The sequence below is a fragment of the Strigops habroptila genome, chromosome 3, assembly GCF_004027225.2.
Source record: "Strigops habroptila isolate Jane chromosome 3, bStrHab1.2.pri, whole genome shotgun sequence".
NCBI classification, from domain to species: Eukaryota; Metazoa; Chordata; class Aves; order Psittaciformes; family Psittacidae; genus Strigops; species Strigops habroptila.
The window spans coordinates 76,457,148-76,482,243 of record NC_044279.2 but is presented as its reverse complement, the minus strand read 5'-3'; the positions used below and the strand labels follow the sequence as shown (position 1 = coordinate 76,482,243).

At 51.0% G+C, this 25,096-nt stretch overlaps 1 protein-coding gene across 2 annotated transcripts; it reads right to left on the bottom strand.

The window, feature by feature from the left end:
* Nucleotides 1-23,464, bottom strand: MGAT3 (beta-1,4-mannosyl-glycoprotein 4-beta-N-acetylglucosaminyltransferase). 2 transcript variants are annotated; one of them, XM_030479818.1, is made up of 2 exons: nt 23,167-23,464; nt 1-6,752 (listed from the first exon to the last, which is right to left on the bottom strand). In XM_030479818.1, exon 2 carries the CDS (start codon nt 6,749-6,751, stop codon nt 5,243-5,245), a length of 1,509 nt encoding a protein of 502 aa, XP_030335678.1. In that variant the 5' UTR covers nt 6,752; nt 23,167-23,464; the 3' UTR covers nt 1-5,242. The 2 variants fall into 2 exon arrangements, with proteins under 2 accessions (XP_030335678.1, XP_030335679.1); XM_030479819.1 differs by lacking the exon at nt 23,167-23,464 and adding an exon at nt 7,074-8,609.
* Between the last annotated feature and the right edge of the window lie 1,632 nt (nt 23,465-25,096).

The following is a 25,096-nucleotide window of genomic DNA, read 5'->3' as shown; positions in this document are numbered from 1 at the left end:
GTGGTTTCCTTTCATACTTTGTAAATTTTTTTATTTTTATTATTATCTCCTCCTTTTAAGCATCCCTTTAAGGGTGAAATGAAATCCAACCATTTACAGAGAAAATGATTTCAGAATGTACATTTGATTTATCCTTACAAAAAGTCCATTATTACTTGCTGTTTATAAATTAGAGTGGAAAGGAGCTTTGCAGACGCTCTTATTTTTTATTTTATTTTATTTTTGGCAAGTCCACTCATTCTTTTGCCAAAGCAGGGTGTTCTGGATCCACCCCAGGGGCAACACCACCAGTAGGTCCAGGTGGACCACAGGCTCAGAAGTGCTGCTGGACCACCTCCAGGATGAAACTTCATCATCATCCACACAGGAAGGAAAACACAGTGGTTTGAATTCTCAGAGTATTTCACATCCCTTCTTAATCCATTATCTGTAGTCCCCAAAGCTTTAAATGTCAGTGTATTGCATTAGAAACAGCTCTCCTTTCTTGGTGCTGGATCTGAGCCCCTCCTGCCACCCCCTTACCTCCAGCTCCCCCTCTCTTTCCATAATAAGAGCGAGTTTTTCCAATGTCTTAGAAATCAGAGTGATGATTTTTTTGGGGAGGGGTGGAGAGAACACAACGATGGAGGGATTCAGGATCCATTCTCCCATTCACTTCCCTTCTTTCTTGCCATGGTTTGAGGTCAGTGAAGCCAGGATGAGCCACCCCTTCCCTCTTCACCACCAGTGTTCACTAATGGGACCAGGAGTGACCCTGGACACATATCTTCACAGTGCAGAGGCATAGCAGCCGCGGAGATTGCTGGCAGGAGCTGGGAGACGGGGACAGAGCCTGGGGGATGTTCAGGAGGGAAAAAGACACTACCATCCCACAAGGACACACCAAGGAGGGCAGAGGGGAACAGATACCCATTCTGCTCTGACACTCTTCCTCCACTCCAACTTGTACAATACCCAGAAGCTACAAGGTACCCTTGTTTACCTGTCAGAGTACATGAAGAGCAGGTTGGCCTGAGCGGAATGACAGCAAACACCTCAGCAGGACACAGGGACCAGAGAAAGCAACAGCGAGAGTGGACTTGAGTGTGTTGTCCTTCACACCAACCACACAGGCACAAAACCACTCCATCTTTTCTGTCTGTCACTTGGGTATGACATTACCCCCAGTCTTCAGAGGGGCAAAGACAGCCAACCTGCCCCGTTCCCTCTGCTTTAGCAAGCTCACCTGCTGCAGGTCCATCAAAGCCCATGTCCTCCCCTTCACTGCAGGCAAAAGAGGAAGATGAGTTCCCCAGTCCAAAGCCATGCATAGGCACACAATCCCTTTTTTAGGTGGGAAGTACAAAGAAAGGCAAGAACAGAGATGGGCAGACAGAAAGAGCAAGGCTTGGGGATGCCACACACTGCTTCATCTACTACCTGGCCCTTCTTTGCACCAGTTAATTTGAAGGTGGAAAGGTTCTGGGGAAGAAAAGCACAGAGGCTGAAGAGGGCTGCAGGGAAAGGCTGGTGATGCTCTTCCTCACTTCACATGCCAGCTTTGCTCCCAGAGGGACAGTGGGCACGTGGTTTTGCTGCACATGGCTGCAACAACCAACAGACATCGGGCTCTGCTGGCGTGATCCCAGTTCCAGCCCACGGGCAGGATGGGGTTTTCTAGTCCTTTCTTTCTCAAACCTGAGGACCTGGTTCAGACAAAATCAAGGAGCCTTAATGCTCACCTCAGAGTTCAGCACTGAGAAATGAGGATCTGATACAAACCTGACTTCTTTGCTGCTCTCACCACCCCACATGCTTTTGGGTTTCCTCTTGTGGAGGTTGTCTGAGAGGGTGGTTGATCCCCTGTGCACTGGCCATGGAAGTGCCAGCACACCAGTACAGGCAAGGCTGGACAGAGGGCAAACCACCGCCTTGGGAAATCACTGTGTGAAAGTCAGCTTGCTAGTACCCGTCCCCCTCCAGGGACAAGAAGGAAGATTTTAATGACAAGCACTCTAGCTCCCTAAGGATAATAAACACAGGGTTAGCCAGACAAATTAGACAGAAACATCGACTGGTTTGGCCTTAAATCAAAAAGTGTTTAAATGATTCTTGAGAAACAAAAAAGAATGCATTTCATCTGTAAAGCCCCTTCCTCCCACCACAACAGAAGTCTGTTTTATATTTAATTTCCTAAGAATAAGGAAGTGAGTAAGTCCAGGAGGAGGACAGGGCCAGAGCCGTACAGAAGATTCCCAGCACTGCTGTTCCAGCAGGACCTTCTCCTCCTGCCCAAGGGGGCAGAAGGGAGAAGCAATTCAGAGGAAGAGGTGGAGAATGATGGAGCAAATAATGAAGGAGAGGGGAGAGAAGGCAACAGGCTGTAGTTCAGGAACAGGAGATGCAGATATTGCAGGTGTGGGCTCATCTGAAACTCCCAAGATAGCTCAGGAATGGAACTGTGACCTGCAGTGCACTAAAAATCCCCGAGGATGCCTATTAATGGGAAGGGCTGATATCAGAGGAGAGGCTGCTCCCACTATACAAGAAAACAAGGTGCAGCCTCAGCACGTATGCACTTTAGACCCTGCTTCATGGGGCTCTGGTGCTGCCAAAACACCTATGCAAAGTCTGACTTGTCTTTCTCTTCTGTTGTCAGCAAGGCCTGCCATTGGGCTTGTGGTGTTGTCACTGAGATAAGGCAAAGGCAAAGGTCTAAGAGTAGACCTCAGGCTCTTTTGCAAGAGTGAAAATGAGAAACAGCTCCTTCCTTCCATACTTTCCTGCTACTGATCCCATGAGCTAACAAACACTTGCTCTCCTCTGGCTGCCGCTGGGGAAAGCACGTTCCCCTCGTGCTGCAGCCTCAGTGCTGCTGCTCTCATCTTGCTCAATGCAGGCTCCTCCTTTCTCAGCTCAGTCACCATTTCTCTATCATCTCTCTACACCAAACACCTCCACACAGCTGCTTGGCACAAGGACCCCATGACTGTGACAAGACTCCCTCCTGCTGCATCAACAAGTCTGAACTTAGAACAACCACAGCTTTCCTTTGGGGAAAGAGCATTCTGCCTTCCAAAGCTGACCTCCACTCAGTTCCCAAAGGGGCTTTTCTACCTCTGGGGAAGACACAGCACAAACAACAACAACAGAAAGAGGATCTTTCAGTTCGTCTAAGCAGGCATTATAGCACATAAGATGCGGAAGGAGCTAAGATATACTTCATCTCAGTTTGATCAGAAAAAGATGTTCATCTTCATTCTGCTCCAGTCTCGGTCTTATTAGGCAATCAAGTTATTTTTGTTGATGCTTTTCACTGCTCTAAAGATGGGAATAGGAAGGAAAAAGAGAGAGATACAAAGATAGGAATTAGGCACAAGGGTGGGAATGGGCTGGACAACACAGGAATATGGAGCCCTGATGGGGTGAGTTAATGGCAATGGAAACCCTCCTGCTTCAGCACAGCTGGCCTGATTTCAGGGTCACTCCTCTTTATGCCAACATTTTCCTCCTCCTCCTCCTACGATCCTCATTTCTCTGCTTGGAACATGAGCCAGTCTTTCCACTGCAAGGCTAACAGAGCAAGTTCATCATGTTTGTCACCCTCTGCCTGCTACAGCCCAGGCACTGGGCATCCCATCAAGCCATCTGCTAGGCTGAAGGGTGGTGAGGGTGGAGACATGGATCTGCCTCTTCAATGAGCTGAATCAATTCAATACAGCAGGCCAGATCCTGACTGTACCCATCACTGTCAAACTCTAGATAGACACTGGCCCAACCAGCTGTAGTTGGGCCTAGATCCCTGCTCCTCTGCATGGTCTTGTCTGCACAGCCCAGGCTGCACAATGGGGCCACACATGCTTTCTGGATAGCATCAAGGTCTCAAAAGAGTCTCTCGGCCCTGGGGGGAGTCCGCCCATGGCTCCATGAGCTCCCTCACACCTGAACAGCAGACAGATGGATCCTGTGCCTTGGCAGGTCTTGTGTTTCTCCAAAGCACCCATTGCTGACTCAGAGCTTTGTCCTTCTCCTCTCCCTTTTACCCCACAGCAAGAAGGAACAGCCAACACACGTAAGCACCAACCCTGCAGCAGGCACAGCCCACAGGGTTGCAGAGGCGGCCAAAGAGGCACACAACAGTCCTGTGTGTTTAGCACTGCTCTCTTATGAATTCCCCAAAGTCATCCATGCCGAGACAGAGATTGCAGCTCCCAGATCCCCCCATTTTCTAAAAGCACACATACCCAAGCCCAACTCTGTCCCCTTCCCCTTCAGCACTGGTAACGAATGCCCACGTGCATACCAAACCCATGCATGTTAGCACTCATGCACATAGGAAACCATGCACTTGTAAACATACACTCCCACTGTCTGATTAAGTCCACTGCAGCTTATCCCAGCCCCAGTAGAAGCACGTACTGCAGGGAAGATGCTTCAGCTTCTGTGGGCCAAGCCAGCGCAGTGTTGTTGGGGCAGGGGTGAAAAAAGAGTTAAAAAAAATTAATAATTTCAAAAAAAAAAAAAAAAAAAAAAAATCAGTTTTCTCCTCTGCTTCCCATCTGCCTGCTCCAGGATTGGTAGAGCACCAGGACACAGCCCAGGACAGATGCATTGAGCCTGCGGGAAGAGGCTGCATCTTGAGGAGAACACCTTGGAAGCAAAGGATTTCCCTTCTCCAAAATACTCTTTGAATACGGAGGTATACAAAAAATAAACGCATACTGAGATGCTTTTGCACATTCACTCATCCAAAAAATGCCTGTGACACACATCTGCACACATGATCACTCACATTGGTTTGTGCCTGCTGACCCACATGCTCTCTGAATAGCCTAAGCTTGCATCTGTGCTTGCTCCAATCCACAAAGGACAAGGGTGGACAGGAACAGCTGCGCTCTCTCCCCATGGGACCCTTCCAGCCTCCTGCAGAGGAAAACCCACCAGCTGGCTTCAGGGAGTCTCTCCAGCCAGCAGGAGAGGTTTGGGAGATGCAAGGAAGTCTTTATGCTACTGCCAGAGCAGGTCCCCACCATCTCTCCTCCTCCTGTCCAGGCCTCCCTTCACATGACTGAGGAATTTGTGTCCCCAGGCATCACCCTGGGATGAAAGGAAGAAGAGAAGGAAGGGAGGGAGGGCAGAGACCCCAGAAAAATGGCACATCCCACCCAGAATCAGAGAAAAGAAAAAAAGAAAGGAACAGACAAAAACATCCGACTCTCCCTTTGTTGTGAAGTTCTGATTTCCCACACAAGCCCCAGTGGCCTCACCCAGCGCCCTCCACTTTTCGGTAGGGGTTCTCCAACAAGTAGCGGAACCGCTGGTAGTTCTTGAGCAGGTACTTGGGAGCGTACATCTGCTCCTTGGGGTCAGCAGGAGGATACTCCTGCGTAGTACCATCAAACCAGCCACCAGTCCGGATCAGTTCCCGGATATAATTGAGGTCTCGTTTATCCTCGTAGTCACCCCAGCGGGGGAAGTCCCCATTCTGGGCTGACACCAGTTTGAAGTAGATCCCCTCTGGGGTGAAACACCAGGAGCAGTGCCAGCCAGCAAAGTGGAGGGGGCTGCCCAGTGACCACTGCACCAGGATGTGTCCTGTGCTGTTCTCATACTGCCGAAAGCCAGGCATGGTGTAGTACTCGCGGCGCCGCAGACGGATCCCGTCGGTAGCATAGACAGCCTGGAGCATCCCCATGGTGCAGCCTGAGACCACCTCCAAGGTGCCTGGTTGCTTCCAGAAGAAGCCGTAGAGTGACTTGCGCATGTGAAAGGCGAAGGGCTCCGTCCAGCCATCATAGAGCTTGAGGAAGAGCACACCATCACGGGCTGGGATCTCATCGGCATCATCAATGATGAAGACGTCATCCGGGCGCAGGTTGCGGAGGCGCGAGATGCCGTCCCGGGTGAGAAAGGTGCGCAGGTAATCATCGGCAATCCAGCCATCCTGGCGGCCTCCGGGCGGGAAGTGGTCCAGGAAGACGTAGAGCACTTTGTGGCGGATGTAGTCGAAGGAGCCATTGAGGAGCATCTCGCGGAACTTGAGGGGCCGCGGCTCTCCGTAGGCTGTGAAGTTTGACTCACACACCACGAAGGCGTCCACCACATCTCCCAGCTCGTGGAAGCGGACATCCAGCAGGTCAAACTCATGGTTGACATTGATAGCGTTGATGACGCGCCGGGGGACCTCCCGCGGCACAAGGCGGTCCTTGGTGGGCAGGTTGGAGTACTGGACCACGGTGGGGACCCCGCAGCTGGGGCCATGCCAGCCTGGCAAGCACACGCACTCTACCCACTTGCGCCGCTTGGTCCCACTGGCGCTCAGTGGCTTGCGAGCCGGCCGCCCCGAGGCCACAGCATCTGCTCGCTCCTCCGGCCGCCCTCCCATGGGTGGCTTCTCCAGCACCTTGGTGCCTGGTTTAAAGCAAATGCCACCGGCTTTGGTACGGACAAAATACTCTGTTGTGTCTTCTGGCAACACAAACTCCACTTTGTGCAGCTCTTCGCTGGCTCTGCTGGGTGGCAGGGGCTGGAGCAAGGGGGAGTGTGAGTACAGGGGTGTGCGGAGGAACTCCGCGCCCCCTGGCTCAGGGCTGACCTGAGGTGTGACGGGAGCATTGTTCCAGAAGAAGCTGGAGACAAGGTTGGGACTAAGTGAAGCCAGCTCCCGGGGGAAGGTGACATAGGAAAGGGCCTTGAGGAAGTGCAAGAAGGAGATGAGGCAGAGACCAGCCATGCAGAGAGTCAGAAAGAGCTTATGGCGTCTCATCTTCATCCTGTGGAAAAGCCATGAAAAGGAAAGTCACATTCAATAGTTACTGAGGTGCAAAAAGCTTACCACGGGTAGAAAGACAGGTTGGGGATGGCAGAAAGCTGGTCTAAATTCAGCATGCATCTTTCGAGACTTGAATCCAAGAATACTCCTCCCACCCCTGCCATCCTCAGTGGGCTTTTTCCCTCGACTGGGTTACACCAAGCTGAACCTCTCCTAGAGGAGTCACAGTCTTACAAACTTAGAAAGACAAGAAAGGCACTGGTGACAGGGTAGAAAAATGGGAAATCCACAATAACAGGAATTCATGATCTAGTGAACTCACCACACTTGGCAGATTTGTCCCTATTCATCGACGGAAACAAAATGAATGCAGGCCTCCTCAGATCCTGCATCACCAGGGCATTGGAGGACGATGAAGAGAGATCAGACAGCAGGAAGGACGAGACAGAGTAGAGGGTACACATCTGAAATGTCTTAAAGTCTTAAAGGACCGAGATCATTAGCCAGGCTGCCAGAACCAGGAAAACACCTACACTCCCCAGATTATTTCAGTGTTTGCTCAACACACGCCCTAAAAACCACGCTTGTTCCTAGGAAATGCTACCCAGGTTCATGTGGGGGACAGGAAACAAAAATAAATAAGATTTTGTCACTTTTAGTCTTCTCCCATCCTTCTCAAGTCCAATGTATCCCCAAATGTTGTCCATTGCTTTTTGGTTTGTGTACCAGATGCTGAAATTTTTTTGCTTCTGGATCCAGGCAGCTAAAATAAACACCTAACTGTCTCCACTGGTAATATAGTGCCATCATGATGGATCCATGTCAGGCCAGCAGTAAGCCAGCAGCGCGGAGCCCTTCCCTCCAAACAACATGAAATATTGCCTTCATCCTCCCCCTACACCACCTCCCCTCCTTCAGCCCAGGCAGGGAGCGCAGAGCTGCTGTCAGGCAGAGAAGTGATTGAAGACTACGATCCACGAAAGGAAAAGAAAAAAATAAGAGAAATAAAGAAATAAAAAGAAAGCTCACCCAATGTTTCGCCAAGGAAAAGAAGAGGCGCTTGCCTTCTGCTCTTTAGGGAGGGGAAGGTTGCGGTAAAGGTGGGCAGAAGAACAAGATCACCCAAAGCCCTTTGCAAGACAGAGGCTGTCCTCTCTTCCCTGGAGCATGAAACCCTCTGTGCAGCAGCAGGCAAAGAGGCACAGACCCTCTCTGAGCCCCACGCACACCACACATACCACTGCACCCCCTTTACAACATGCTCCCCCACGGCAGCTCTCCGCCCTGGTGCTGTCTCTCTGCCAGGGCCAAAGTTCCCAAGAGGCACCACATGCCCCACGCCATCACTTACAAACCCTCCACCCAGTGCAGCAGTACCAGCGATGCCTCTGCAGGAGGTGGTTCCCACTCCTGGGAACACAGGGGAGCTGCCCTACACAGGGGCTGTCCTGCTCCCCTGTCCTAGGGCTCCTCATGGCTGACACATGTCCCCAAGCGGGAGCAGAAGGAAGAAGCACTCGGCCCACTGCCGCTGCTTCAGAAGATATTAAGTAGAACACAGCAAAGTGCGTTTACTGATTAACTTGGAGAGAATTTAATACTAAAGTGAAAAGCCATAAAGCATTCAGACAGATGGCAAGTGCCCAAAAGAAAACATATCTGGCTCTCTACAGATGGCTCTGATTCAGACTTTGGTAGAGGGGTTGACCGCGGTTATAGAGTCATAGACTAGTTAGGGTTGGAAAGGACCTTAAGATACCTTACAGCTCAGCGAAAAGCATTTCTGGGCACTTTGTGGTCACCTTTTTTAGTGAGAACCACCATCCACCAACACCATCCCCCATGCTCAGGTGGCAGAGCGAGGAGTCCCACATCAAGCTCTGAAGGAGGGGACCACAAGCCTGAAGCTGGTGGAAAAGTTACAGCATTGGCATGGGGGGGGGGGGGGGGGGGAAGAAGTAAGAAAAAGAGATAGCTTGATCCTATTTGTTAATGCTTATTACAGTTTTTGATATACTTTGACACGACACAGGTCGGCAGAGGGACAGGGTCCTGGCTTTGCATGCTCACAGGAGGGCATCTTGTCAAGGCAGGATGGGAAGAAGGATACAGTGGCTCTCCTCAGGGACCAAGGCAGGTCCTCACCTCGTGCACCCACCTGCCATAGCTCCACAGCCTGACCTCAAATGCCTGGTTGTGGTTCAGCGTGTGGAAGGCCACCTTTGGGATGGCCCAGCCATAAAAGGGCTGATGTTCTCCTGTTCAAAGCCATAAAGGACCATCTTGGGGCTTGCTGTCAACCTTTCTTCATGGGAACAAAACAAGGGGCTGCAGAAACCCCCAAGAGCATCTTGTTGTGTCTGGGGTATTTATTTTTCTTTTTTGCTTAAGGCTCTGTTAATGTCTTGATGGAGCAGTGAGATCACTTGCAAGGTAGAGGATTATCCAGTGCCTTTTCCTTGCATGTCACCAGTTTTTGCAGTGTCTTGAAGTGTAGGGAAGTGAAGGGCACAAGGAAGCCGAAAACACTAAATTAACAGCAACTGCTTGTCAGGAGAAAGTGTCCCTCACTGGTTAAATTAGTACAGCTTTCCCCAGTCAGGCATCTTGCTCTTTCTCCAAGGCATTACATACAGACATCAGGTCGCTCTCTCAGATGCTAAAACCTGGGCAAGATAAATGGCTGGCCTGCTCCAATAACGCAATCCCAATGGCTGCCAGGTACTGCTGGTTTCACTCCAGTTCCTGCAGGACACACAAATGCAGAGCAGCCAGCTTCCTCTTGGCCAGCCCAGCCCAGAGGGCAGGTGCTGAAGGAGTCACACAAGGCACATCCCCATCTTCATCCCAGATGGCCATGATGCTCCACCTGCCACGGTAAATTCCCAGACAAAAGGTCTTAACTCCTGACATTCAAACCACTTCACTTTCTGGGATGTGGTGTGCTGTGTCAACATAGCAGGACACGTGGGTTTAGGAAGTAAAGCATATTTTCCTCACTTGACATTTGCATAGATCAGTATCTGTCAGGCTCAGCACACGGCTCTGCAGCTTTTCATCCATTGGCAAAACTCAGCTGTGCACAGCTGCATTGCCTCCCTATTACTGCTGGTGTGCACAGCCCTCCACTGCAGCTCTGCCAAAGCAAGCTGGCCCTGCAGTACCCTCTGCTGTTTTGCTGCTGACATGTCCCAGGAGGCAATTTTCACTGCTCAGTTGTCTTTGTTAAAGAGTAGGAACATGAACCCATTTCCTATCCCCTCCTATAAAGCAGGGAAGCAAAGAAAACAAGCTTTGTCCTGTTCAAAACCTCTTCCCTGGGAACCACCTCCATTCTCACATGCCAGGGATTCCTCTGCCAGGGAGTGGAAAGTAGTCATGCACCCTTGGGTGGGCTGAAATGCTAAAAACCATCAGTCATGTATGCCTTCCCATATCCCCTGGTCAGTGCTGCAGTGAAAGAGGTGTCTTTAAGTGGTAGCTAATTGGAGATAAAAGCCAGCAGGGGCAGAATATGTTATTGCCCACCATCCCCATCCAGAACATTTATGTGTGGTGGAAATAACAGAGGAGGTACCAGTCTGGGGGACATCTTAGCTTGTCATCAAAGAGCCCAGCTGCTCTGTCACAAAGCAGCCATCAGCTACCAGGAACATAGAAAACAGCAAGAAGAGAGATTTCCCTTCTGATAATTTTGAGTGAGGAGGGGGAGAAAAGTCAACTTGATCTCAGAGAAAGTGATCAAGTTGCTGTCAGGTTAAAAACAACAGCAAGAGCAGCTTTAATGTTCAAGTAGAAAAAAAAGTCAGGAGGACTATGGACAGTCAGCTCCATTAAGACAAAGCTCTTTAGGGAACACACAGTTATAAACCTCTTCAGCAACATTCGGTCTCAGCAAGACAAGCTGAAAGCTTCTTTTTGTAAGGGATCCCTTTGATATTTTCTTGCTTGAAGTTACATCTCTACCATGCAGGGGAAGGTCTTTCAGAGGAGGAGGGAAGCTAGAAGAGGTATGCATATGAGTTATCCCCAGGCACCTGTTACCGTTTTACTTTGCCATTACATCAAGTGACCGGTTGATTTATACCATCCTGAAATCATATCCTGATTTTCCAAGGAGCCAGGGAGAAAGATATGCACCACTAAGAGCTGGCAGTTCACCAGCCCTAATGTTCTCTTCTGGAGGACACTGGCAACGGGCCATGCGACAGGCCACTGCATGCATGATACCCCACACTCCACCTTGTCAGGGCACGGAACTCAAGACTCCCTAGACTTCTCCCGTGGTTACAGGAGAAAAGCTGCTGTGGAGGACAAGTCAGAGTAAAAGCTTCTTTTTTCCCCTGATACAGAGATGCTCATCTTCTCTGCCTAAAGTTACCCCATAACACCCGTGGAGTAACATATTTGCCCATCATTCAGAGACTTTAACACAAAGCAACAATTCACATTAGAATTGCTTTCACATGGCCAACTAAAATCCAGCAGTGACTTCCATTCCCCATTCCACACTGAGGGCCAAACTCTCTCTCTGCTCCAGCTAGAGACAAATGAACAGGTTCCATACTTCTGAAGCACAAGGTGTACCTGCCATCATCACAGTACTTCAGAACACTAAAATCTCAAGTTACTTTTGTCCTACAAACACTCATAGAAGTAAGGAGAAACTGTAAAACCTACTATTTGACTACAAATGAAATGTTGTAGACTAGCTCAGGGACAGCAGGACTGCACTTTGCTTAAGGATAGGAGGAGAAGATTACCCTACAAAGCTGGACAGCAGGGAAAGTGGAGAGAAATAGGATGTACCAGAAGGTTGCTAGGGCTCAGCATTCCTCTCAGGTGAAGAGTGCCATGGAGTTTTCAGGGATTGCAAGCTAGGAGAATGTCAGAGTCCCAGTACAAGGTGATTTGAATGCAAGCAGGTCCGAATCAGCCTCCGTTCAAGTTTCAAGGACAGAATGCAACATTCTTCAGTAACCTTCATCAAGAGCTGCTGCCCACAGCACTAATGCAAAACAGCAATACCTCACGCTATGCATTTCCTTTACAGTTTCAAGGCAACTGACCACAAGGTGCCACTGACTTACTGCCAACACAACCAGCTGGAGCAAGCTATCCAGCACAGTTACTCTTCAAATAAGGTCAGACTAAGGCAGAAGGAGACTGTCCTAAGCATCTTCCCTCCCTTTCAACAGGGAGATGAGCAGAGATATAAGGCAACCACTCTCAACAGGGTGCCAAAGTAGCATCCGTATGGTGCCATACCATAGCATCCATTTGATTTCCAGAGCTGCCATCCACACAGTATTAATGGGTGGCATCAAGCCAGGAAGAAAACTGGATGGAGAAAAAAAAAGAGACACCTAAAGGTGGGGTTGGCCTGGGAAGGGTGAGGAAACAGCTGATAAACAAAGGCATTGCCTTCCCCCTTGACAGTGAAGGCAGACACGTGATGTACATCACATCAACCACGAGCCTCCAGATGTGTGCAAGATCTTGTGAGGCCTCAAAAGATCAGTAGCATCTGTGGTCAAAAAGAAAGCAGGTGTCTTCTACTATGCATTCCTGTGGGAAACCCAAGTGCTCCATTGCCAGCAGCTAAGATCTGCTGCATACAGAAACTAAGACAGATGCAGTACAAAGCCTCCGTCTTTTTAAGTACTGTGACTGCTCACCTCTTCGGTTCCTGGAAGCGCTGTACTTTTGGACTCCACACTTTTCATGGGCTTCTGCTGTTTCAACTGGTCTCTCAAGTGTCTTGTCCTGCTCTTTGGAGAACTAAGCCTTGGCTATTTCAGATGCCACATGTCCACCCACAGTGAGATAACTGTACAGTCTGGAACAAAGCAGCTCTTAACCCTCTGTACAGAGTACACAGGACCTGGACGTAAAGTGGTCTTTGCTAACAGAATTTTGGCTCAAGACTGATCTTCCAGAAGTCAGCAGAATAGACCAGCATCTGAACACCTTCAGAGTCCATTATAAAACCCTCCACTTGAACAGATTGTTCTTACTGTAACTACCATAATACTAATAGCAGCATAATTATATAATTCTCCAGCCCCCAGTTTAAAAGAAGATCTGCTCAGAGAAGACTAGAAAACTCTACTAAAATCCAATAACTGTCTATGAGACACCAATTTAATTTTATCCAAGAAGTATGTGGACACCACAAGGGTACAGCATGCTAAAGAAAACTTCAAGCTGGAAAACTCCACTGGAATCTATCAAATCATAGAATAGTTAGGGTTGGAAAGGATCTTAAGATCGTCTAGTTCCAACTCTAGTTCTTCTCAGTATCCTTCAGCTGTACTGGGTTCCCTTGTAACTGATCTCTCTCCAGCTAAAGCCAGGCTCACTATAGACGTTTCCATGGTTCCAGAGATGCCTCAACACACTCTGATCCTTCATGTGCTCTCAGAAGCCACAGTTTAAATTTCCTAGCACCACTATCCACTGGATAGAAGCAGCAGCACTTCTTCTATCCTCTTCTCTCCTTCACTTATGCCAATCCTGGAAAGATTCTTCCTCAACCCTGCTTACTGCCTTCTCAAAACATCTGGTTCCACGAAGACTGCCGTGATGGCCCTGGAGGTTGCATCACCACTTGGCTCCAAGATTAGGTCCCTCGGGACATCAGAGGATGAGCTGAGGCATTGCTCATTGCACTCTGCAGTACACATACACCAAGGTTGCAGGGCCCTTCTCCCAGCCAAATACAGTACTGCTGCTGCTCACTGCTCCAAGAGTGTAGCAGTTACAGCAGTGCAAAATGGAGTTGGCTAGTTCTTCTGCTTCTTGACTTTGGGATCTTACAGGGAAGGAATGCTCCATCATGAGATGAGGAATAGGAAAGGAAAAAGGGACAAAAAAACTTACACAAAAAAATCAACTTATGTCCTCAGACAGGCCATGGGCTAACCAAAGAAGTACGGAAGAACTTCCATCTACTTTCAGTGCCCTGCAGAGAGGAATAGGACAAAACCATTTTGTCACAGGATAAAAGAAAATCACACTTTCAGAGACCCCAAGTGAGGCATGTGGTAACACAGGCTGTTGTTTCATAGGTTCTCTCCCCTCACTCACCACCCCTCAGCTGTCAGTTGTATGAATCCAAGTTGTCAATTGCATTAAAGTCTGCTTTGTAAAGCTAAAACAGCAGCAGATCTAGCTAGGTTAAAAATAAACTTCAAGAAAATGCTTAGACATGGGAACAAGCAGCTGACCAGGAGAAACTTTATGAATTATTTCACCAGTTCACTTCTCACCAAAACTATGGTATCATGTAGATATATCCTCAAGACACTCAAAACTGCAGGACTTCTTTTAAGCACTGTTAATTTAACCAAACCTCTGGCAAGGTCCCCATTCAAACACCATGAGCTCACTAACTCTTCCCAGCAGCATCAGGGAAGGGAGGGATCTGGAAGAAGCAGCAGGTAACTGCTTTCAAAGCTGATCCTGGCAGGCAGTCCATGTTTGCCAAGCAAATCCTGAGCGCAGCACCAAGATAGGTAGCCAAGATCACCCATGGACCCTCAGCTCGGAGGAGCACATGGCAGCCACGTGCCACACCAGCTCATAAACCCTGTGCAAAGGAAAGCAGGAGAGTCCATGGGGAGCATGTAACAGCCCAAGCAATAGGGAGATGCAGGTTGAACAGCCCGGAGGAAGGTGAGGCGGGTGCCCAGTGGGCCTGGAGCGAGGCAGTTAAAGAAGGAAGGAGGCAAGAAACACTTGATGCCATGGTGATGGGTAGAGTGTACAGACCCACGCAGGCAGGCAGGAACCACGTTGCCTCCAGCTATTTTTGAAGCAGGTGGCAGTTGTTTGTGCATCCCGGGGATAAAAGCTCTCCAAGACAGATCGAGGAGGGGAGTAATTAAACCCCAGGAAGACAATAAATAACAAGAGGCCATGGAACAGCAGCAAGATCCTAGCAGCCACGGAGAAGAGCTGGCCATCCATCCCCGCCCTCTTTCCTCCCCCATCCATCACCAACCACTTGGGGTTTGGCAGTGTGCTCACTTTCCCACAGTAGCCGATCTATTACTGTTTGGAAGAACACTCCCAGCCTCTTCCTTCCCCTCCTCCCCTCCTTTCAGGCCACAGGGGTCCTGCTTGGCAGCCCCCAGATCCCCCTCTTCCCTGAATGTCTGGTGACCAGCCAATCCCATGCAAAGAGCATTAACCCCTCTTCACCGGGAACAGCCGGAGAAACCTGACTCCATGCCGAGAGGTTTCTCCAGGGCGTCTCTCCCTCCTTCTCTCCTCCCCATCTCCGGCTCCCCCCACACTCCCCATTCTCTTGCCTTTTCCCCCTTCCTTTTTATTTCCAAAACCTAACTCCAGCCCTGGGAGTGTCGTGTCTTCCCGAGAATGTTACACGAACCCATGGGGATTTTTCTTGGACCAAGAACAGACCCTTATTTATTTGTCTCTTCTGCCTTTGTTCTTCATTTCCTCTTTCAAGACTTAAGCAAGACCTCGACACAGTGCCGCCTGGATCCCCTGCTGCCACTTTACTTTGTTATTATTTTCGGAAAGAAAGTGCTGATAGGCAGAGAGCTCTTCAATGCCTCGCCCCAAGGCAGGAGTAAATCAGTCCAGACTCCCACCTCCGGGGTGGACAAAGGGCACAGGCTCGGGGGCTCTGCAGAGCACCTCGGGCTCTGGCTTGCAGAGACAACCCCCTGCTTATATTATCCTTCCGACTGCAGCAGCACAGCCCCTCGGATTAAATCCACACGAATCAAATCTTCAGTAACAGCTCTATGCCAGTAACAGGCATATGGTACCACGAAAAGGGGCAGTTTCCCAGAATGAAATCAAAAGCCTCCTAATGCACTTAACTCAGGGTCACATAAATCTCTCTCCTGCCTCCCACAGACGGCTGGATCTTGTTTACAGGCATTGCAGCAGGCCTGGGTCTCAACAATATGTTTACTTCTTCTGTACAAACATCCCCTTTCACTAAGCAAAGCAGTACCCTGATCCCCAGATTAAACCAAGTGGAAAGATCTGGGACCAGGTCTGTGGGGAAAGAGGGAGAGAACTAGTCTTCAATGAAATAAAATGCCATCCTGGACATCATGCACATTCTGGGGACAATTTGTCTTCCCATTCCTCCCTTACATGGTTTTATTTCTTGAGAAGGATGAGGAGAAATTTTGCATTTAGCCAGTTGCCAACATCCCTGATGAGGTAAAACCATTCAATGAAAGAATAGGTTTTGTTTCAGGCTGAAGAACCAGAGAACCATTCCAGGGCTAGGAGGGACAGCACAGCTTGTCCATGGGACATCTGGTGATTTTCTGGCTAACTCTTCCCCAAATGAAAGAGCCACAAACTGACACTGTACAGATAAAACCAGGGAAGCATTTCTGCTCAGCAGTAGACAGAGCAGTTCACTGCCACAATCACTTGATTACGGGCCAAGTTCGTTTCCCTCTCCACCCTCAGCCCTTTCCCTCCCTTTTCAGGTCTTCAGCAACACAAACATTTATATGGAATTCTGTTTTTGAGAAGTCAGCTGCCACAGCCAGGTCAAAAAGGAAGGAGAATAGGAACACTATTGTGTGAGCGCACCATGAAAACTGGTGGTGAGCAAGAAGGATGCCCAATGCAGAGGGGGAGCCATGGTCATGCTGAAGACACCAGGACAAGCAGGGCAGGAGCAGGGCAGCCCATCTGTGTGGTACAACGACTTGCCACAGTGAGGCAGAGGACCAAGAGTCATTATGCTGATACCTAGCTGGGGTGGGTGCTCAGCCTGCCCAGCTCATCTTCATGGTGCTCCTCTTTTGCAAGAGCCTCTATAAAACCTGCCCCAGTCTCCCTCTGCCCTCAGCTGGTTGCTGGTTGCTGTTCAGGGTTTAATCACTGAGAAGTGATGGGAATTTCAGCTGCACAGTTTGCTGCTCAACCACCTGATCTTTCATGTCTTCAGGTCCTGATGATCTCTTGTAAAGTGCAATGGACCATGTCGTGCCAAAGCTAAAAAACACTTTGATAGGAAAAGATGGGCCTTGGAAAGAAAAAAAAATATGCTCTCAAGCATATGAATATTTTAGAGAACAGCCCCAATCACCCCTGCCCCAGATCCACAGCACTGTAATTGAGTCAAGGGACCAAATCCATGCTTGACAAGCTTATCTCCAGCTTGACACCATCTCTTTACTGCAAAGACAAGGCTCTGAACTCAGGAGCCTCTTACACAGTCCCAAGCCATAGAGATGCTCTGCACTACCACACACATGCCTAAGCGGTGTGGAAACCAGAACTGGATTTTCAGGGCACTTCAACTGCACAGAGGCATATGTGAAGAAACATGGGCAGAAAGGAAACCTGCCGCACTTCCTCATTGCTAAGTGATAGACTCTGGATGGCTGACAAATCCCCCTTCCCCCTCTCCCCCCAACACACACGGGAAGCGAGAAGACTCTGTTCCAGAGTACAACTGCACACTATAAATAATTCAAGAGACTTCTAAATTATGCAAAAGCAATCCCATCATCCCCTTGGCCAAGCAGAATGCAGGTGTGGTCAACCCTTGCTCTAGAAGTTGCTGCTAGATAGGGATTTCAAGGCCACAGAGGCTCTGTGCCAATAGCACATATCTGAAAGCACAACGGCCACTTGCTAAGAGGCTGGCTGCACCAAACAACAGCACGACAGGAGGCATTTGGGGACACAGGACTGATGGGGAAATAGCAATTCCTTCAACCCACCTCTTCTCCAGGGACCTCATATGGCCCCGTGAGAAAAAGCAACAAATCATGTCCCCTTCAAGGGAGACTGCTTGGTACATCTTGCCTCTATTGATCATGGTTAGTTGGCGAGAGCTGCAGCTGGACAGCACTGGCACGGTGAGACAGGGAGAAGAGGACTGCCAGGGCAGGTGAGAAGGAGAAAAGGGAGCTGGAAACACTAGAGAAGCAGGAAAGAAGGAACAGTTCTGCTAGCACAAATAATGCACAGGGAAGGCTGAGCTGAAAGCAGAGAGAATCAGTCTGCTTTGCTGTCCCACTCCTTTGCCTTTGGGAGATATTGCCTCCCTGAGTATCAGGGCCACAGAGGTTTCCCTTGGCAATGGGGTCATTAAAGCAACAGAGTGCAGCTCACGCTGATCACTCTAGGGCACCGCTCTTCTGATTTACTCTGCCCTTTGCTCTGCCTCAGACGCAGCACTTGCACTACAAGCTCCATGAAAACAGTACTTCCTCACACACAGCAAGCACCATCCACTCTCAGCCCCTCTGCAGGCAAACCCTTCTTCCAAAGCCCTACCTTTCCCGGCTCCTGCAGCCTCAGAGATCTGTCCATGCGCCCAACATGCTCAGTCTGCAGAGGCCTCTGTCCTCCTCCTTTTCCCTGCTGCCCAGCTAGAAGCATTTCTGCCAAAAGAAGGAGGAACTGAAAGCGCTACCATAGCCCTCTCTTCAGCCTCAGCACAACCAGCTTAAAATCTCAGGGCTCTAGCTTACCTTCCCCTTCTTTCTTAAAGGGTTCAGCATCTAGGAGAGACTGCCTTTCATGTCTCTTTGCCATGCTGTCTCTCTTGCTTTCTGTTCAGTTGCAGTATCTGCATGCCAAAACAGGGGATCCTAACGCCGATAAAGTCAGTGTAGCAGATACCTGCTTTTAGATCATAGGTTTCACAGTTGCTGAAGCCGTTATGCAGCGGGTCTAATTTGCATTAGTCTTTCAGTATGCTTCAAACCTGCTCGCTGCAGCTTTGGTATCATGCAAGACACATGCAGCAATATTCCGAGATAAAAATTACCCCAAAGCCTTAAAGAGATGACAGAGTTTGATTCTGCTCGCTAACCCTGGCCCAACCTGTAAGGATTTACACACCGAAGGGGAAAACAGCACTCTAAGGGAAAGGCAGCAGGGAGCTGGGATTATAGATTAGGCAGCAGATCAAGAAGGAGGCGATATCTGCAGTGAAAAGGATAGCAGGATCCAAGCAGCGACTAGAAAGTTATCGATAACCCCTGGCTCAGCACCCGCACCTGGCTGTTCTCTGCAATTTCCGAGACGCTGGCAGCAGAGCAAGCACGGGAAGTGGTGCGTTTCAGTCACTGCTCTCCTGCTGAGCCCCTGATTGTGCCAATGGAGATGTCACAGCCTTGCTCCGTGCCTCAGTTTCCCTGGATGGGATATGGGAGAGAGTTCTTCTACTGCAGGTAAGGGGCTTGCCTAATTAAAAGAAGCTTAAGGGGTTGCTTCGAGGCCCTCAGAGAGAAAACTTGCCATAAAATGCCAGACACGGATGATCCTCAGGAAGAGGAGCTGCCCCCACTGCTGCCCCTCCATCTGGACAGCCGCATCCACCTCTCCTGCTGCTTGCATGCATACGCATTACAGGCTGAAAATGAATGCTGGCAGAGCTCAGTTTGGTCATACCCCACAGCCATGCCTGATTTTCTGGAAAAGGAAAAACCCGAAAGAAAAAAGTTAAAATAGCCTATTTAGACACAGGCCTGGGCACTCCCTTAGCTGGGGAAAGCTGGAATGTTAACCAAGCCCATCAAGCTGCCTATTCAAATTTGGGAGGGGGTTGTTGGCGGGGTGGCGAGTGTAACCTTGGTATGAAAGGCCAAGGCCCCCACAGTGAGCAGCTCAGGTAACTTTCGCTATCCTAAAGCAGGGAATAATCACTTCCTAAATCATGGCCTGAGAACAAGCCCTTGCTTTTTGTAAGGCAGCCAGGCCCTTCACTCTGCTTCTTCCCTCAGCCTTCCTGATGAAAGCTCGGAGTGCAGTGCTGCACTCCCTTTCTCCTATCAGGTTTACCAGGCAAGTTTCTGAGCTCAAAAATACACCCACCGTGTTCCAGGTGTTCAGCGGTTTGAAGAGCAGGAGGTACCTGTTGTGCTTCAGGAGGAGCTTGAGGGAAGTAAAGGGTTTGCACTGCAGGGAGCACAAACAAGTCAGGAAAGAACATCCACGATGGGGAATAGGAGGCATTCTTTAGATGTCCCCTTGTATTGCACTGCCCCATGCGCCTGCCTTCCCCAGATTTCACGTCCCACTGTAACACTTCATTGTAGTACCACAAGATGCCATCCTGTCATCAGGAATAATGCAGGGCAGCCTGACCTTTTGTTGCAGAAATGATGGGTGACAGTGACGGTAGGGAAAAGCAGGTGGGGACAAGTAGCCACAATTCTACAGTCAGGGCTGATAACATGAACCAGCCCTTTGAGGCACCTTACACTGACCTAAAGATGTGAAGATTGCTCTTGTGCCAGTCAGTACCCCCTCCGCCTTCCTCTCTGCCAGAGTTATTGTCAGCAGTACCAGCCTTCGTTAGCACCACCTCCTCCAGCTACATCCCACTGATTGGGTCACAGATTCCAACAATGTACAAAGGGCTCATTTTAAAGCAACGAACCCCACCTAAAACCTAGGCAGCGTTTAGGAATGAATGCTGGCCCAGCTTGCCCCATCTATCCATTAAGAAATCTGCCTCCTTCCTCCCTCCACATTTATGATCCAATGCAGTGGCCGGGGGGAACATGTCAATTTGTGATAGCAGGTACATCTTAAAAATGCTATTCTCAAACTAGGAGGAAGCTCAGACACAGCAAATCGAAAACTCAGCTATGAACCCTGCCATGAGACGGAGTTTCTCTGTGCTTGCCTACAGGTCAAAGCAAGGGAGGGACTGAGAAACTTGTCTGTCCTAAGGCGTCCTTCACAGACTGCACGTACTCAATAACATCTACACGTACTGTCCTGAACAACTGCTGTATATCCATGACTGCTTGTAGGCATAAACACTACAAAAGTGCATGGATTCTGTGGTAATTGCAGCTGGCAGGATCAGTGTGTTGCTACATGCACCCAGCAAACTCCCAGCCATGTTTGTCACACAAGCATCCCGTAAAGACAAGCAAGAAGCATGTACATCAGCCTGGCAGGCCACAAAGTCACACCATACTTAACCAGTTGCACGTGGGAGAAGGAAAAAGGTAAACAAGGTATATGGGAATTGCATGAGCACGCAAGCTTCATAGGTACTCTCCCCAGGCAAACACACCGGGTGTATCTGTGCACACTGCCATGTGCCTGGCCTAGGTTAAGCAGGCTCTGTGACCACAGAGCAGCTCCAGCAACCCTGCAGACCAGCTATCCTGGTCTCAGGCACAAGTACTCTAGGTAAATGTTTACAGTTGTTAGCATCCCCTGAAGCTAACATCCACACAAGTACACATGCTGTATTCCACCTCCTCTTCTTGACCTCCTTGCTAAGACAACTCCTGTGTGCCATGCAGGCAACTTTTCCCAATCTTACCAGCATTTGCAGGGAGAGAGGGAGGCAGGTAGCACCTCAGCCCCTGAACCCAGTTTGGAAATGGTCCTCCACATTCTGGGCACCTCCGATGGAGATGAGCCTCAGCAGCACCTAGGACCAAAGGTGTGCCAGCACAAAAAGCAACAGCTAGGCCTCCACACTAGGAATAGGGCAAGAAAACTCACCTGCAGCTAGCCTGAACCCCTCCCCTCTCCAAAGGATATAGTTGCTATACCCAGGGCATTAATAAACAAGCTATGCAGGTATAACCGAGAGTCCTCACAGGGAGAGAACATTAGATCTCACAGTGGATTTCTTGCCACTACTGCAAAAATCACCTGAGGGTGTAGAGTAGCTATAAATCTTCAAGGGACTTTTATGACCTGCAGTGGCAGAGTCACAGCTTCACTCCTCTTCTGCAGTTCACAATGGCTTTCATTCAAAGCTTGCTTTATAACACTTCACGAGGCTGGAGGCTCCCCAGGAATAGCTCAAAGGGCTACTCTTCACCCACCCCAGGTTGAAGGACACATTCCCAGCGCTACACAGGTGCTACAGCTGAGTAGCTGTGTGGAAACTGGAGGTGTGCTGGAGGGTAGGGGTCCTGCTGATTTTCCCTCCCCTCCTGCTCTCAGCTCTCTGAGGGTCAGGCAGTGGCACATCCTGCTTGATTTCAGCTCTTCTCAGAGGAGCTGGCAGCAACCAGGCTTCAGCAACAGGGACTCTAAAGCGCTGCTTCCAAAGTCGCAGCTGGGCTCGAACACCGTTCTGCAGGTGGGATCTACAGAGCACAAGAGCCACCCTTTGGGGAAGGGACCTGAAAAGTTCCTGCTGACTCACACCCTGCTGGAGTGGGGGAGAGACGGGCAGGAGTAGGTGGGAATTTGAAATTCAGCTTGCAGAGGGCTGGGGGTTCCTAGCGACTCAAGTCATACTTGTTAACAGTGGTGCCACCGAGTGTTTTCACGGGCTTGAACTTCCCACTCAAGGGGAGGGATTTGGAGTTAACTGGAGGGCCATTCTCTGGGAAGGGAGATGCTCAGCACCCACGCTGTGTGCTGGAGACAGGGCAAGCTCTCTCCTGACCCAGGCTCTGCCCTAGGGTGGGAGGGAAAGCGCGAGACCCCAGCTTTGGCTTTGGGAAACAAGAAGGGCTCCCAGGAATGACCCAGGCATGGCTCACAGAAACACAGCCTGTGGAAATCCCCAGAGGAAAACCACGGGCTAAGGCGCTCTCCATCCCGCTCTGCACTCCCTCCCTCGCTGAGGAAGTCTAGAGCTGCAGCAGATGCCGTGTTCCCCATCACCCTTGTCATGCTCACCCAGAGAGCAAAACTCACAAGGACAGAACTACAGCAGCCTGTGCCACTCCAGCAGGACATACACCTATTTCCAGCCTGCAAATGACCTGGCACCCCTGCACGAGTGGAGGGGAGAACTTGGGTGCCCACATCCCTTTGCAGCCAGCCCCCAATGAGGGGACTGTAGCAATCTGACATAGAGAGGGATCAGGGGGAGAGGGGACGTTTTATGCTGATCATACACATATATTTGTATGTATGTTTGCCCTCCTACGCACACACTCCTGTTACTCCTTCTCTCTTGCTGCAGGCTTGGCACGCATCCCCAGCCCGTGCCCTCCTCGCAAGCCGAGCATGGGCAGCAGATGGGCCTTCGCTGCAGTGCCCCGGCCGGAGGGTGCCTCCATCCCCGGCGAGACCGCGGCTGCGGGCAGGGGGCTGGCAGCATCGCCTCCCGTCTCCCTCCCCACCGCCGATGCTCCCTAGCAGGGGATGCCGGGATTATTAAGGGGGGGGGGGGGGCGTGCGGGGAAGAGAATAAAAAATAACACCAATATAAATAAATACGGAGCGGGGAGGTGGGGGCTCTCCAGGGAAGACTCCCCGGCAGTGCCCGCAGGGGATGACGCCGCACCCCCGGGCCGAGGCACAACTTGCAGGTGGCGGCATCGGAGGGTGGGGGACGGACCGGGGAAAAGGGGGGTCCCGCCGCTGCTGCCCGCGGCCCCGGGGCGGCTCCACTGGGGAGGGCGGGTGTGCGCTGCCCCCCGCCGCCCCACCGCCCGCTCGTCCGCTCACTCACTCACCCCCGGCCGGCTCAGCGTCGGTGCCCGCCGGGCCCCCGGCGGGGCGAGGCTGCCGCTCGCCCCCGGCCCGCCCGCCGCCCCCCGGCATGGCTCGGCGCCGGCCGCGGCGAGGCGAGGCAAGCCCGCAGCCCCCCGCCGCCTTCCTTCGCTTTCCTCCTCCTCCTCCTCCTCTTTCTCCGCCGCTAAGCGGAGCGGCCCGGCACCTCCTCCCGGCCGCGGGAAAGGATGCGATGCGGAGCCGAGCCCCGCCGGCAGCGGCAGGCAGGGCTGCAGCAGCCCCTTTTGTGCCGCCCTCCCCGCCTGTCTCCTCCCCCGGCGCGCCCGCCCGCCCCCCCGGGCGGCCGCTGCCGCCGCCCGGCCCCCCGGAGCACGGCCAGGTCGCCCCCCGCCTCCCCGCACAAAGGAGCGCCTTGTAGTGGGGGGGGCCCCGGCGGTCCGTGGCGAGGCCGAGGGTGGTTTATTGAGCGGGCTGCGGTAGCGAGTGCCGGGCCAGGCGGTGCCCCACAAGGATGCTGCGGGGCCGAGGCAGCTCCGCGGTGCCGCCTCGCAGCCCCGGCGCGGCCGTAGCATCCCTCCCTGTGCCGCGGCAGGCGAGGAAGGTCAGGAGCGCTTGTGGTTTGGCGGGAGGGAGGCTCAAGGCGAGGTGGAGATGTGCGAGCCTCCTTGCCCAGCGACATCCAGGAAGTTTTGCTGCGGTGCCAGAAATAGAACCTGCGTCTGCTGACTCCCGATCCTGCGCCCCAGCCGCAAAAGCTGCCTTTTCTTTATTCAACTTTTCTCTGCCTTCTTCCTCATCAGGCCCATCTTTGCAAAGGAAAGCTAAAGCCAAGCCAAACCAAACCAAACCAAAGCAACCCCCCCCGGCCAAACGGCACCGCTATAAACATGATGAAACGCAAGCACGGGACCTCAGCCCTCGCGGCCAAGAGCTAACGGGACGTCAAAAGGAAGCAGAACCAGAGTACACCCTTCCTTGTGTTTTGACGGGAATTTAGCAAACCAGTGCATTGAAAAACCAAGGCACCGGTGCCAATGCCCCTGCAACCTGCCATTTATCAGATGGGCGAGTTGGGCAGCTTGCTGGGGAGAAGTGACTCTGTTCTCCTGGGCAGTACTCGCAGCAATCCAATGGGGATGCACAAGAACCTGCCCTGCAGATGGACCTTCTGCCTGTTCTCCCCATCCTACCTAGCTGGCACCAGAGAGGGCTTCCCTGGGAAAGGGCTGGCCTAATTTTGAGATTTAAGGCCAAGATGGAGACCATGTCGGAGCTCAGGCAAAGAGCGTAAGTGAAGGGGAATTTTCCCCACTCCAAACTCAGCTAGAAGGGTGACTAAAGACAGCCAGAGGTCAGCTGGATTCAGAAGTGCCTCAGGAACATTACGGAAGTACTGAGGGAAAGGAATGAGGACAGAGGAGGAAGACAACGAGACAGCAAGTGAAGTTCTCACAATATGAGGGAGGTCATTTTGTGGCAGAACACAACACTGCACTGAGGAGGACACCAGAAGGCTCCATCTCAATGACAGCAAAAGCATGCTGGTGGGAACACGCTGGCAAGACAATAACATCCTCATCTCTGTAGGTCCAGGATGAGGTTGCTCACCCACAGGACGATGCCCTCTGGGACAGCTGTGGGTCCCTAGCAGAAAACTGGGCTTGAAGGGAGCCCCCCTGCATCTCCAGGGGGAATTTGGCAGCTGTGATTCAATTTGCATCGAGTCCACAACTGGGGTTTTTTGAGAGGGCTCGCAAGTGACAGCATTGGCCTTGCTTGTGTGGGTGATTTCAGCTCTGGGAGTATAAATGCTATTAGGGATGGGCAGCAATCATCAATTCATTTCCCTCAGCCAGCGAACTCCCATCACAGGTTGTTGGTGTTAATGAGAAGAAAACTGCTATTTTGGACCTACTTTACCTGCAGAACATT